Genomic DNA, 13,649 nt, shown 5'->3' with positions numbered 1-13,649 from the left:
AGTTCAATTCAAGATTCAATATACATATAGTATTTGTTTGTTTAACAAAGGCACGCAATTGTGCGAATTGTTAATTTTTTATTCAATTTTTATTTTCTTCCTTTTTTTCAAGTATCATTATCTCATAGCCGTTAATTAGTTGTTGTCTAAATCTAGCTCTCTTGTCATTCCTTCAGATTGACAAGTTAAAAACCACTGAGATTATCATTTTTTATAATTATCTTTTTCTCGGTCCTTTTTTGAGTGGTCGGATTGTTTTTTGTTATATACAACTAGTATTATTAAAAAAGTAGTAAAGTTGTTATTCTTATGGTTTGTTTTTGTTATAGTTTATGTACACGTCTAGAAATTGGTACAGGTCCAAAAGTCCTGAAACTAAAGTTAATCAGCCCCGGGACATATCCAAACACTTCTGTTATTCTTCTAGGAAAGGAAGACTATTGCTAACCCCCCCCCCCCCCCCCCCCCCCCCCCTCCACACACACACACATATGATTGAAGATTAACAATGATTACCTCAAAGGTCCCTACTCCTTGAGGAAGATGCCATGAACTTGCTGAAGGCCAAACCACCTTGACCTGAAGACTTTAGAACAGCTAGATACCCATAAGTGACCAATTAGGACTAGGATGGGATAAGGTGACAACAAGAGTACTTGGACTTTAGAGAAGGCTCCTAAGCCATTGATGACGTGTAAAGAGACAATTGTAATTACATGATAGAAGTTACCATGCACGTATAAGGCGACGCACCACTACCTACCATGTATTGTACCAGCTGCATTTATTATAAGACAACAAAAGGATAGATGGTAAAAGCAAATCAGCCAATCACTGAGCCCCACCTAAATACTGCACATAATCCCAAAGGTCCCCATCCCCTTTCTACGATCTTAAAGAAGATTCCTCAAAGTATCATTGTTTGATTGCAAACATTAGGGTTTGGAAACACCTACGCAAAGCCCGTCACTATATATGTACAGTCTCACACGCAGCTACAACGTACGTTAGCTATCACCCAACTATTCATACTTTAAAGTAAGGATCTCACATCTATAAACAAGCCTTAATATTCTTTTATTAGAGCGAAAATACCACTCTGCACTCTAAGAAAAAGATTAGATAGCCTTTGTCAATGCTTTAATGACTTCACCATCGAAAGAGGTCCCCTAGAAAATCTCTCTCCCTCATTTCTTACTTGTGCAGGTTAAAGTTTCAAAGGCGCACTAGAAAGCAAAACTAAACCTAACCAACAATCCATTATTATTAGTGGGCTTAAAAGACGTTCTTGATAACATGAGTGTTGAATGTTCAATCCTTACTCGAAACAGTTTGCAATGTAAATAAACCCCAAACTCAAACATGGGTGAAGCTACCTTATGGCTGAGGGAGGCCTGACGCCCCCTTGCCGAAAATGCGATTCTTTGTATATTTAGCTTTGATCCCCTTACCAACATATGAAATATAGTTATATAGTTTAAAGAGTGCAAAAATATGATAAAAATTACTATAGCTCAGTGGTTGGAATTACACATTTGTTTCTTGAGGTTAAATGATCAAATCCTAATGTTAACACTTATTTTTTTTATAAACTAATAAAATGTCATTACTTTTTATCTTTCATAATTTTACATTTATCCTTTTTAGTGTGTGTTTATATATTTGCTATCTTAATTTTAATAGTATTTTTATTTTTTGGAGACTTACTAGAGTACTAGAGTGAAAAATACTAGATTTTTTTTTTCAAATGGGATAATTATAGGAAGCTTTATGTTTATTTGCTGAATATAAATTTTTTTATGATTCAAGTTTATTTCAATCTATATGATTATAAAAAATTTATAATTTAGCTAGCTTTTTATATTGCAAAATATTTGCTAATATATCGACTATTTGTCTCCCTAATTTAAAATCCTAACTTCGCCTTTAAACATGTTATGTGCATGGCAAATAAAACAAAGAAAGAGACTACTTAATTATATATTTTTTGGCTTTGCTCCGAGATATTTGTTGCAATACTTTATAAATAAGATGATTGGCCATTTGCGAAGGACAAGGGTGGTTGGGTGGGTGGTGCATGATTGGTCTAATCTTGTGTGTAGGGTTGAGTAGTTGGTTCGTAGTGTACGATAGCTGAGATTGGGGGTTGCAATATGACTTCTCACCTTTGGCAATACAAGAAAAAATTATTAGTTATTATTGTGATCACATACTTTAAGAAGACAATAGTCTACATATTATTTAAAAACTGTATATTCTTTTGCTCGTATTCATAGTATGTATACACAATGATTTGTACGTTAATAATTTAGCTAAATGGTGGGTTTTAATTGTTTTTTCTAAAAGTTAAGGTTAATGCTATAGCTGTCAAATTTAATCGCACGTAACAGACCGATGGAAATTCAATTGATCTGATCTGATCTATTTTCTTAAAATATGGTAAATTTTGAGTTTCACATCAATTTTATTGTGAGTTTATATTGCATAATTATGACTTGAAAAATTGTTTTAAGGCCAAATATAATAAGAAAACTATATTTTATTTTAACGAAAAAATTATATGATATAATTTTTGGCTATTTATAGTGATTGCAATAAAATAATGATAAATATATGATCTGTTAGGTCAAATCCAACCGATTAACCGACCATTTTGACAGGTCTAGTCGATTATATTGGAAAAAATAATGAAAAATTTTTCTTCAAAATGTACCATAAGCTTTTTAGCTTGTTTACATGACAAATTAATTTTTTGAGCTCAGCCTTTAAGCAATTATTGCTAAAAAAAAGTAATTTGAGAAATTTACCTTATTTTGATTTAGGTGAAATTGTTAATACCAAAAATAATGACATTATGCTTTTAGGCTTAAATTAAGTAGCCCTTTTACACTTGTAAGGTAATATTCTCTTTGTGGATTTGTGGTTTTGAGCAAGTGTGTTTTGAAAACAATGTTGGAAGTATAATGTATAACTTATTCAAGTGGAATCTTGTTTGATTTGTCTTAATGCGTATTTTCATAATATTAACTTTTTAGAATTTTTATCATATATAAACATTTTAGATATTAAATACTCTTTCCTATTCCTCTTATGTGCCCCATTTCCTTTTATGGTATAGTCACACTAAATGTCTCAATTAAATTTTGAGTATGATTTTTTGATCTTTATGCCCTTTGTGGGTTTATGTTATTTTTAATTATACCCTCACTTACCCATATTAATTGACATCTCTTTTCATTAATCAAAACAACTTAAACTTAATTAATCTACCCACCCATTAACCATTTCCTCCCTTTTTAACCCTAAATCATACTCATCCCCATTTGTGCTTTCGTGTTCTTCCTTTAAGAACCCTAGATCTGGGTTGTTTCATCTTCATCTCTCTATTCCTCCATCTCTGTATTCCTCTAAGAACTCATTTTCTGGGTTGTGTCTTCTTCATCTCATTCGTGTTCTTCTCCCTCTTCTTTTGTGATTTAGTGTTCTTCTCCCTCTTCTCATGGAAAACCCTAAGTAACCTTTGAAATCACCCCTAAAAAATCCTAAGTCGCCTACAAACTCACCCTTGAAGAACCCTAACTCGCCATTGAACTCACCCCTGAAAAACTCTAACTCGCCTACTTCTTTAACTTTGAGAATCCCTAAATCCCCTTTGAAATCGCCTACAAAGATTGAGTTGAAGGGGTTCGATGATGAAAACCCTAGATATGGTCTAAAATCGCCTACTTCTTTTGAGACGGATCCAAAGTGAGGAAGAGAACTTGACTCTGAGGATGAACCCATTTACAAACTTGAGGTGGATTTGTGGACTGATCGTGAATATTCTTCCATTGATGCTGTTTTTTCGAATACTGATTGTGAAGAAGAGGATTGGCTTGATAAGCTCGGTCCTTTCTCAAGTGAGTTGTTGGTCTTGTGGTTGCATGTTGGTATTGACTGGTGATAATTTTTTAGTTAAACTTTTTTTGATGTATTTTTTTCTATTGCTCTGTGATCTGTAAGTGAAAGTAGTTTTTAGTCACAATAACTCGAACAAACGGGGTTTGGATTGTTTTCCAACATTTAAAGCGCAAAGATGTCGATTTTTCCCTCAATGATTTGGAAAAAAAATTGTACCTGAGAGTACTGAAACAACCAATTTTTTCAACTATGTAAATATGAGTACAAATGTTTCATTGTAAACAACATAAATTTTTAATTTGTTGTTTAAATCTGAAACATCCCATGTTCAAGATTCTAAAATATGTTCAAAATCAAAGGGATTTAAACTTGAAACTTGTTGCTATGTTGGTTACTATTATGTTGTTAGTGCTGTGTTTCTGAGATGCTTTACTTGTTCCCAAAAAAATGTTGTTGTGCTGGTTTCTGTGCTGTTGCTGCTTTTGCTTTGATGCTCCCAAAAAATCGTTACTTGTTGCTGTGTTGGTTGCCTGAGAGTTTTGTTGTTGAAATTGGTTGTTGCTGTGTTTGTTACTTGTACATATAAAAAAAACTGATATTTTTTCATATGGCCCAAAATAAGCTCCCCTCTTCCATCAGTGTTGCTGTTGGCCTTATTGATCAGGCATTTGGCTTGTTGTTCCCATGTCAACAATCCCATTCACTTGCATAGTCCCTGCATACCCAATCAGTTCCACCAATTGATTCATTGTTTTTTGAACTTAGCTTTGTGAATAAATGTTGAAGTGAATCAACAAAACCAATTGTTTTTCCATATTTAGATAGTCTGGTAAAGTGTCTTCCCTTGCTGCCTTTGTTTTGTTCATGTGAGGAATGTGATAATCAAATCTCCCTTGTCTTTTCATAACCTCTATCATGCATGCTTGTAAAGTGATGAACACAAACCTTAAACAGTGTGGACTTAGATTGTCAAATGCATTATTCACAGCCGTAAATAACTGTGTTACATTGTACGCAACTTTTTGATATTGCAAAGCCTGAATAAATCTGTCATTATGTGCTATGTATGGCTTGGCATTATCTTGTTGAATGTAAATGTGCTTTGACAATCCTTGTGACCATTTTTCTCTTAAGGTTGGTAGCACATTAGTTATAAACATTGCTCTAATGTGCTCTTTCGTTATTGATTGTATTGGCTTTGTTTGCAACTCCCCCCTCTTCCTGTTCTTGGAGCTTCTTTTTGCAGGCTCTTGAGTAATAAATGGCCATATTCCGATTTTACCATCAAAAAATACATCACCATTAGTTGTAAATATTGGCTTTGCAACAGCACATATGAACATGATTTTGGGAATGAACCTTTTAGAGTGACACTCTCTATGTGGTTCTACTTCTCCCGGAGCTAGATAATAAGTTTGTGTCTCCCGGGTTAGATAGAAATGTTTTTCATCTATGTGAACAATGTTAGTATATGGCTTAAACCTGAATGCATCATTTTGCTCATCATATTCACACTTAGATAATGCAAAACTTAACCAGTGTAGCTTGTTGTTTTCATTCAAAGTGGGTTTGATTGCGTTTGTGTGCTTTCTTATGACTTTGTTGTTCTTCCACTTACACATTGTTGTTTGTGACACCTCTATCTGCTTTGCTACTGAATGTTGAGTGCACTTCAGTTCATATTTGATGGCCTTGAACTTTTCTTCATCAAAATGGATTTTGTTTGATGCTTGTCTGTCAACTCTCTTGCTGTTGAGCTTGATGATTTTGTTGTTATTCATCATCTGCTTCTTTACTTCATTCCATAAACATGTGATTGTTTTCCTACACACTTGAAATTCTATTGCAAGTGCATTGATTGTACCTAGCACTGGTTTACCTTTCTTATTTAATGCAAACAATAACTTTTGCATGATCTGGGTTCTTTGTTGAGTACTTAGATTTTTTGAAGGAGCCATATTTTAGATTGGTATGTAATTAATGAGGTGTTTGGAGTATTTATTACTTCTGTTTTAGGCTTGAGATTTCGGTGTTTGTATTTCATTTTTGGCGCCCAATTTTAATTTCTGGAATTTTTTGGCAATTTGATTTTGATTTTGTTGTGTGGATTCTGTCTTCCTGCAGCTATGTTGGCGCAATCTTCAATTTTGGTTTGTTATCCTTGGCGGCAGATTTTGATTTCCTTTTTTTGGACATTATTTTTTAGGTTTTAAAATAAATTTGGGTAATATGATGAAATTTTTTTAATTGAAAATTTAGTTGTTTACAATTCGGTGGCTATTTATGAAAATATTAATGCATCATTTTTGGTAATGTAGAAAATCTAAAGTCAATGATCGTAAAAATATCCGCACTCACATGATCAGTAAAGACTGCAACTACACCGAAACTGTCGAAGAATTGAGAAGGCTATCGGAGATACCGTAATCGATCTATGTAATTTTCTTTATTGGTCGGACAAATTTATGTAATTTCGAAAAATTATTGTACTTGTAGGACTTATTTATGTACTTTCGGTTTTTAATAGATGATCTATGTAATTTTGGTCTTAAACTGATAAAAAGTTCATACTTTTGGGGTAAAAAAAATTCTGTATGCTAATTGGGGTAAAAATTGCTTGAAATTGAAGGGAATCATTAATTTCATAATTCTTATATTAAAAACCCATAATATCACTCTCTCTCCTACGCTAAGGTTCCATGTTGACCCACCTTAAAATTCATAAAAAGTCAAATAAAACTCTTAAAAGGAATAAGAGAAAGTATTAAAATGGTGTATTAAATAGCGTAAAAGACAAAAGTATACTAACTATAAAAAAAATCAGAGAAAGTATTGATATACGGGAAATTGGAAGAGGGGGTCCCTGGCAAATGAGAATGAATTGGAGAAAAATGGGGTAAGAAAATCTTGGAAATAGGGAAAGAGATTGGTAGTATCACTATGCTGGAGATTTTGGTGACTTCCCCAAGAAGGGAGACAAATATCTGAACCAGAATACTCTCTTCTCCGACCATTGTCTTCTTTACAAGACAAGACTACGAGGCTATGAAATTCATTGTATACAACAGATTTAACGATTTGATATTTACTTTATATTTAATTGAATTTGACTTTGACTCCACTTATAAATTGATTTATAATTATATATACTGAATTAAATATATGACTTAAAATTAACTCGATAATCTGAATAAATACCTGTAAAATTAGATAAACCTGCAAATAAACCCATTCAATTTTGAAAGAGATAGATGTGGGTGTGGGCTATGGCATTCGGGAAAGGGATTGTGGAGTTGTTTTTGGTTGTTGTATGGACTTGGGCTTTCTCATGAAAGGAAGAGGGCTGCATTACCTGTCAGAAGATAGGTGGGCCACACCAGGTGAGGGGACCATGTCATGTATGCCCCACTTTTTCATCAAACTTTTAATTGCTCAAGCCGAAGTTGCATTACGCCATTACGGTTTAGGAACTTGGGAATACTTTCTCAATTTGTATTACTCCTATGATTCAAAAATTAATACATAAATTTTCAAATCAGACAGATTTTATGGTAATATTATTTTGATTAGATAGACCTAATATATATTATTGTCTTGATAATTTTTTATAGTCTTAAAGCGATTACTTATAACCTTAAGTGATCATATACAATTTTAATGTGAACAATTAAAAAAATAGGTTAATTTAGTGTGGCTAATTACTCGTTAACTTTTATTTTAACTTCAGTTCCATCTTTTGGGTTTACACTTGATCTCCTTTGTTTTTGAATGCACATGCGGTCTCATTTATAATTGATTTTCTATTCGACCCCAAAATAGTCAAGTGAATAATGGCATGTATTTTATGCTAGGACATTGGATGTGAACCTTAATATGTATATGATTAGATGAGAATTACATGTTATAATGTTGAATCAGTTTGATTAAATTAATAGAAATTGATCATTCAAGTTTAAGTTTTTTAATTTCTTCAAAACAAAATTACGAAAGTTGAGGGATAAGAATATTATTAGTCTCGAATGACAATGCGAGTTAATGGGATCATATTGCTATAGGCACAACCTAGTGTACGGACTTATCATTAAATGGGATCATAACTTTTGATCATGTGAACACTGTGATTTTTTCACTAAAGCCATGAGTATGTTGAATTCAGATTATGTCAATAAAAATCATAAGAAATCCCAATTCACACTAGATAACGTCATATCTTGAATTCAATGTGTTGTAAATCTTTTTGAATTTTGTAAGAAATAAGTTTATAATGATAAGGTAGCTGTCAATTAAAAGTTCTTAAAACCTAGAGTTGAAGAGCTATTTGTAAAGTATTCGTCATGAGTATATATTAAATGTCAGGAAAATGTACCTATAAAAGTTTGAATAAAAAGATAAGGATATGATCATTATAAATTGTGTCAATGAAATGTCATTGTTTTAATTGTTCTATGCGTACTTCATCTTCAAATATTGAAATATGTTGAAATGTGTTCATTGATTCAAATTCGAAATGATATCATTTTGAAGATCATATTCAATTTCTCACGCAGATTGTATAAGACTTCAATAGCAAGCTCATCAATCATTTGCATGGATTCATATACTTATTTTAATTTCTAATAAGAATAATTTACAAAAATTACAGTTTTAAAGTTTTAGACTTTAACGAATTACAGTTTTAATGTTTATTTTTTTGTTAATTTCAGCAATCAAAGTATCAAAATCTATAGCGTTCAGGCCAAATTATAAAATTCTGACCACTTAACCTAAAATTTTAACTACTAAAATTGTCGAAATCCTGTAATTTGGTTTAAATGATTAAACTTTAATACTTTGATGATTGTAATTCAAAAAACTAAATAACAAATTTATAATTCGTAAAAATGCTAAACTTTAATACTATGATTTCATGCAAACATAAATCCCATGTAAATGATTGATGAGTTGGCTATTGAAGTCTTATACAGTCCGCGTGAGAAATTAAATATGAAATCAATGGTAACCTAAGTTAGATTTTGTGCACAATTTTTCTTACTACACAAATTGTGTATTTCCAATAAACTGCATGTGGGAATTGATCAATTTCAAAATATTCATTTTTTTTGTTTATTGAAGTTTAATGTCGTGAGAGTCAAACTAACAAATTATTGGAGTATAATAATTAATTAAAAAGAAGTTACGTAGAATCTCTGAATAGAAGTATTAGCACAAGTATATACCATCTACTTCAGATTGGGTTCTAATTACTGTTTTTTTCAAATAAGATTCTAATGTAATTCTCACATAATTCTTCTTCCCCCTCAGCTTATATAATAATAAAAAAATAACATAATTCTTCTTCCCCCTCAGCTTATATAATAATAAAAAAATAAAATATTTTTTCTTCATTGTTTTAGCTTGCTCCATATAACAAAAAATTCTTACATATTTGAGTCATATGGTATAAATTAAAAGAAATTAAAAAAGTACTATTTTCATTTCGTAATATTTGCACCATTTTGACTTGACATAAATATTAAGAAAATAATTAGTTGATAAAATAATATCATTATTGTCTATAAATAATGACAAAAATATAAGCGTAAATGAGTAATAAAGTAGGATAAAGTTGAAGTAACTACTATAAATTTGTAAATTATTTTAAGATATACATAATAATATAACAAGTATTATAAAACAGATAAAAAAAATAGTATATAATAAATATTATAAAACGGAATAAATATCTCTAATTTATGGTCCACCAATTTAACGCGTGTCTGAGTTGCACTTTCCTATTGAGAAGAAATAGTGTGCAACTGCAAACTCAGTTTCCTTTCACTTGACAAAAATTTGACAAAGGTACTTCAATTAGGCAATGGGTTTGTAGAATGGATGGCAAAAACCATTTCTAATTGGCTTAGTTTACAATCCCCTAATTATGCCTGCAGGCTGCAGCTTCAGCAACGCGTACACGCTCTCAATTACCAACCCCATTCACTTTTAAACTAAAAATGTTAGCGGAGAATACATAGATAAATAACGATTATTTAAGAAAGTAGTAAATAATTTTTATATTTTTTCATTTAATTTTATAAGAAGACTTTTGAGATTTTATTTTAGCTTTTTCTTATTTTGTTTATTTTAATATTATATATTTTATCATTTTGTGGTTATTTGCAAATAATTATTATTGGCGGCAACTGCATCAAATTAATTAAATTTAAATTGATAAAATTCTCGTATTCTTATATTTTTTTTTATGGAATATATACTTTTTACTTGCACTAAATTTTTAATTAATAATTTTTATTATTTGCATTATTTTTCTTTTTTTGGCAATCAATTTATATTATATACCAAGAGAAAAAAAAAACAAAATTCAAGTTAGAAATTAACTCTAGCAAGAGGCATCATGCAAGCCAGCACTCGAACCATTCGAACACAAGTTGTTTAGTGGTTTTTTTTGTCAATTATATACAATTATACTTATTCTGTTCTTCTCAAATAGAATTAATGAATTTTTGTGTCAAAGTTTGACTATAATTTCTTATCAATTTATATGAAAAAACATATTCATATGGGATTTTGATATAGATATACTCACAATTATATTATTTAAATTTAAAGTTTGTATTGAGATCTGCGCAAAAAGTGAATGAGGACAAATGAAAATAGATGCAATACTTTACTCCTAATTATTAATTATTAATTATTTATTATTTATTATTTATGATTTACATTAGTTTTATTTATTATTTATTATTTATCATTTAGTATGAATAATTTATAACTTATAATTTATAATTTATATTTTAATTTATAATTTATAATTTATATCATTTATTTATATTTATATTTATTATTTATTACTTTCTCTGCTTTCATATGTTTTTCTCAAATAGAATTTATGAATTTTAGTGTCACACTTTGACTATGATTTCTCATTAATCTATATGAAAAAACATATTCACGTGGACTCTTGATAAATTTGTCTCAATATATATTTTCTAAATATCAACTTTTAGAATTTTTAAAAAACTCACAATTAAAATAATTTAACATTTAATTTTTTTATTGAAATGTGCACAAAAAGTAAATGAAAAAAACAAATGAAAATAGAGAAATTATTTATTTAAAAAAAAAAATTCAAAAGATACAAAAGCCATACTAGTAATTAATTATCTAGTTATGGAGTATCCTTTCTCCAGTACTCCATTATTGTAGTCTGTAGAGTACTATTTTAGTAATTTTTTATTTGAAAATAATTACTACATTAAATTGTAGCTTCATTATTTGTTGAGTAAATAGCAACGGTCAATTACCGGCCAATAGGTAGAGAAGCAAAACCAACCGTTGAAAGGTATCATGTGCAAGTTAACCGCTAAATTTTCTGAGCTTCACGTGTCAACCTCTGTACTGGTCACGTGCTCTATGGAAGAAACCAGAGTTGGGTTGTAGACTTGTAGTTGTACTATGTCTTTTTCTGTAGCTTATCATCACCATTCAGCATTCTGCATTCAACACTTGAGCACATGAACATGACATTTTCCTAACTAAATGACAATATAACATAAATTGCTCCCACATGCCCATTCTTTTATTGTTTTTTATGATCGTTAATAAGGAAATATTTCCTCAATCTTAATAATGTTGCAATCATCATCTATCATTCTCATTATATTCCAACTATCATTGGATTAGCTATGATTAGATCTAAAAAAAAAAAGGACGACGACAGATCATACCCAAAAAGGAAAATGCGACTAAAAATTCACTTATCAAATTATAGTAATATCATTATGAACATCTCCATCAAAAGTTAAAATTAATAGTTGAGGATTCAATCTATATTATTAGATTTATAGCAATACTTCATACAAGAGTCATTTGAGCTAACAGCTAACTTTGTGAATCTAATACAAGTTTTTCTCATATACGATAGTTGAAAATTTAAAAGGTGTTGGGTGAAAAATTAGAATCAATGATTTGAACATTTTATATTATGTTACAAAATCATTTTAAAGAAACCTTAAGTTGATGGTTGGTTGAAATCAAGCTATACAATACTATCACTCTTTCTTCATCTTATTTAAAAAATTAAAGTTAGCTTGCATATAGATTAGACGTGATCAAACATCGGGGCCAGGCCGGGTCGGGTGGAAAAAACAACCCATTGATGCGGGCGGGGCCAAAGTGCGGGCCTTAAAGTTCTTGCCCAAACCCGTAATATGCGGGCTTGCGGGCCTATGTTATATATTATTTATACATAATTAAAAATACAAATTACAAATAATTGAAATAAATAAATACAATTGTTACATATTATACATAATTTAAAATACAAATTACAAATAATTCAAATAAACAAATACAAAATAATCAAATTATGTAACTAATTAGTGATTTGACAATCGTCATCTTCACGATCTACCTCTTCTTCATCCTCTTCAACATTAAAAATGGTAGACCGACCTTGATGCAATATGGAAAAAAAGTGTTAGCATATGAAATAATCAAAATATGTAACTAATTGGACCAACTTAGCTCCTTTTGGGCCGGGCTGGGCCGGCCCACGGGCCAAACACCAATCCCAAACCCGTCCTAAAAAAATTCGGGCCACTTATTTTCTGCCCAAACCCGCCCATCGGGCCATATTTTGGTACCCAAACCCTCACTTTTTCGAGTCGGACCACCCATGATCAGGTCTAATATAGATCAATTTCTTCAAATGACTCTTAAATTAACTTAGTTACAAAAGATAAGGTGGATCACAAATACATAATAATAATAAGGCTCTGTCATTTTTATTTTATTTTATATTTTTTCAATTTTGGAGCCTAAAAGCAAGCAAATAAACTAAAGTAAAATTAATATTTAAGACCCTTCAAATCAAGGGAATTATGCAATCGAATACCTTATAAATCCCTAGAATTTCTCCTGACAGAAAATTAGAGCAAATGTAGATATTAGGATGCTCACTCTTTTCTAAAATATTGTGAGAGACGGTTTCTTTTAGAGACCACCTTGATTGGGTCGGCCTATAAAGAAAAATGTAAAGTAAGAGTAGGCAATAAGTTTTAATGGACTGTATAGAGACGGTCTCTCAAGAGACTGTAGAGGTGTTCATTCGGTTGATCGGGTCGGTTTCGGACGGGTGTTATTCGGTTCGGTTGCATTACGGATCGGTTATTTTTCGGCTGTGTGTTACAACGGGTCACACTCGGGTCGAGTTGGTTAGTCACGGTTCGGTTAGAGATCGGTTATTCAAGCTATCGGGTTAGCATCAGTTCGGTGTCGGTTGAAGTTCGTGTCGAGTGTCAATCGGTCTCGGGTTGTCATTGATTACTAATTGGTTCGGTTTTTTCGGGTACAGATCGGGTTCGAGCTTTATTGTTCGAGTAGTTATCGGTTACGGATAAGTATTGATCGGGTCAATATCGAAATAAGTTAATAGTCAGGTTTTTAATTGATGTATGCTCATTTACTTACAAAAAATAATTACCGATTGTTTTATCAGATATAGCAGATAGGGGTGTCAAACAGGTCGGGTTGGGTCATTTTCAGGTTCGGATCATATATAAATGGGTCAATAAACCCTTAACCTGAACCTGACCCATTTAATTAATGGGTCAAAAATTGAAACCCCGACCTGATCTGTAGCAGATCGGATCAACCTGCTAATGACCCATTTAACCTACTTTTTTTTTAGGTCATTAAATTCATATATTTCATGTCATTTGACCCATTTAACCTTAATTAAAGGCTTCCTC

The 13,649-nt window shown here is 31.1% G+C and overlaps 1 protein-coding gene and 1 non-coding gene across 2 annotated transcripts in view; both read right to left on the bottom strand.

The window, feature by feature from the left end:
- Positions 1 to 4,661: 4,661 nt before the first annotated feature.
- Positions 4,662 to 5,858, bottom strand: LOC130821609 (uncharacterized). Its single transcript, XM_057687398.1, has one exon. It carries the CDS (start codon positions 5,856 to 5,858, stop codon positions 4,662 to 4,664), a length of 1,197 nt encoding a protein of 398 aa, XP_057543381.1.
- Positions 5,859 to 13,626: 7,768 nt separating this feature from the next.
- The window catches only part of LOC130822981 (U5 spliceosomal RNA), a 116-nt gene continuing 93 nt past the window's right edge, over positions 13,627 to 13,649 (bottom strand). The window contains exon 1 of the small nuclear RNA XR_009046475.1: positions 13,627 to 13,649. This exon is cut by the window's right edge and continues 93 nt beyond it. This is a non-coding gene — a small nuclear RNA (U5 spliceosomal RNA).

This window comes from Amaranthus tricolor, chromosome 8 (assembly GCF_026212465.1).
Source record: "Amaranthus tricolor cultivar Red isolate AtriRed21 chromosome 8, ASM2621246v1, whole genome shotgun sequence".
NCBI classification, from domain to species: Eukaryota; Viridiplantae; Streptophyta; class Magnoliopsida; order Caryophyllales; family Amaranthaceae; genus Amaranthus; species Amaranthus tricolor.
This window is presented reverse-complemented; position numbering and strand designations above follow the sequence as displayed.

Bases quoted from the DNA above. Each gene is read 5' to 3' on its own strand.
- LOC130821609 (XM_057687398.1), bottom strand. From the start codon at position 5,858: ATGGCTCCTTCAAAAAATCTAAGTACTCAACAAAGAACCCAGATCATG.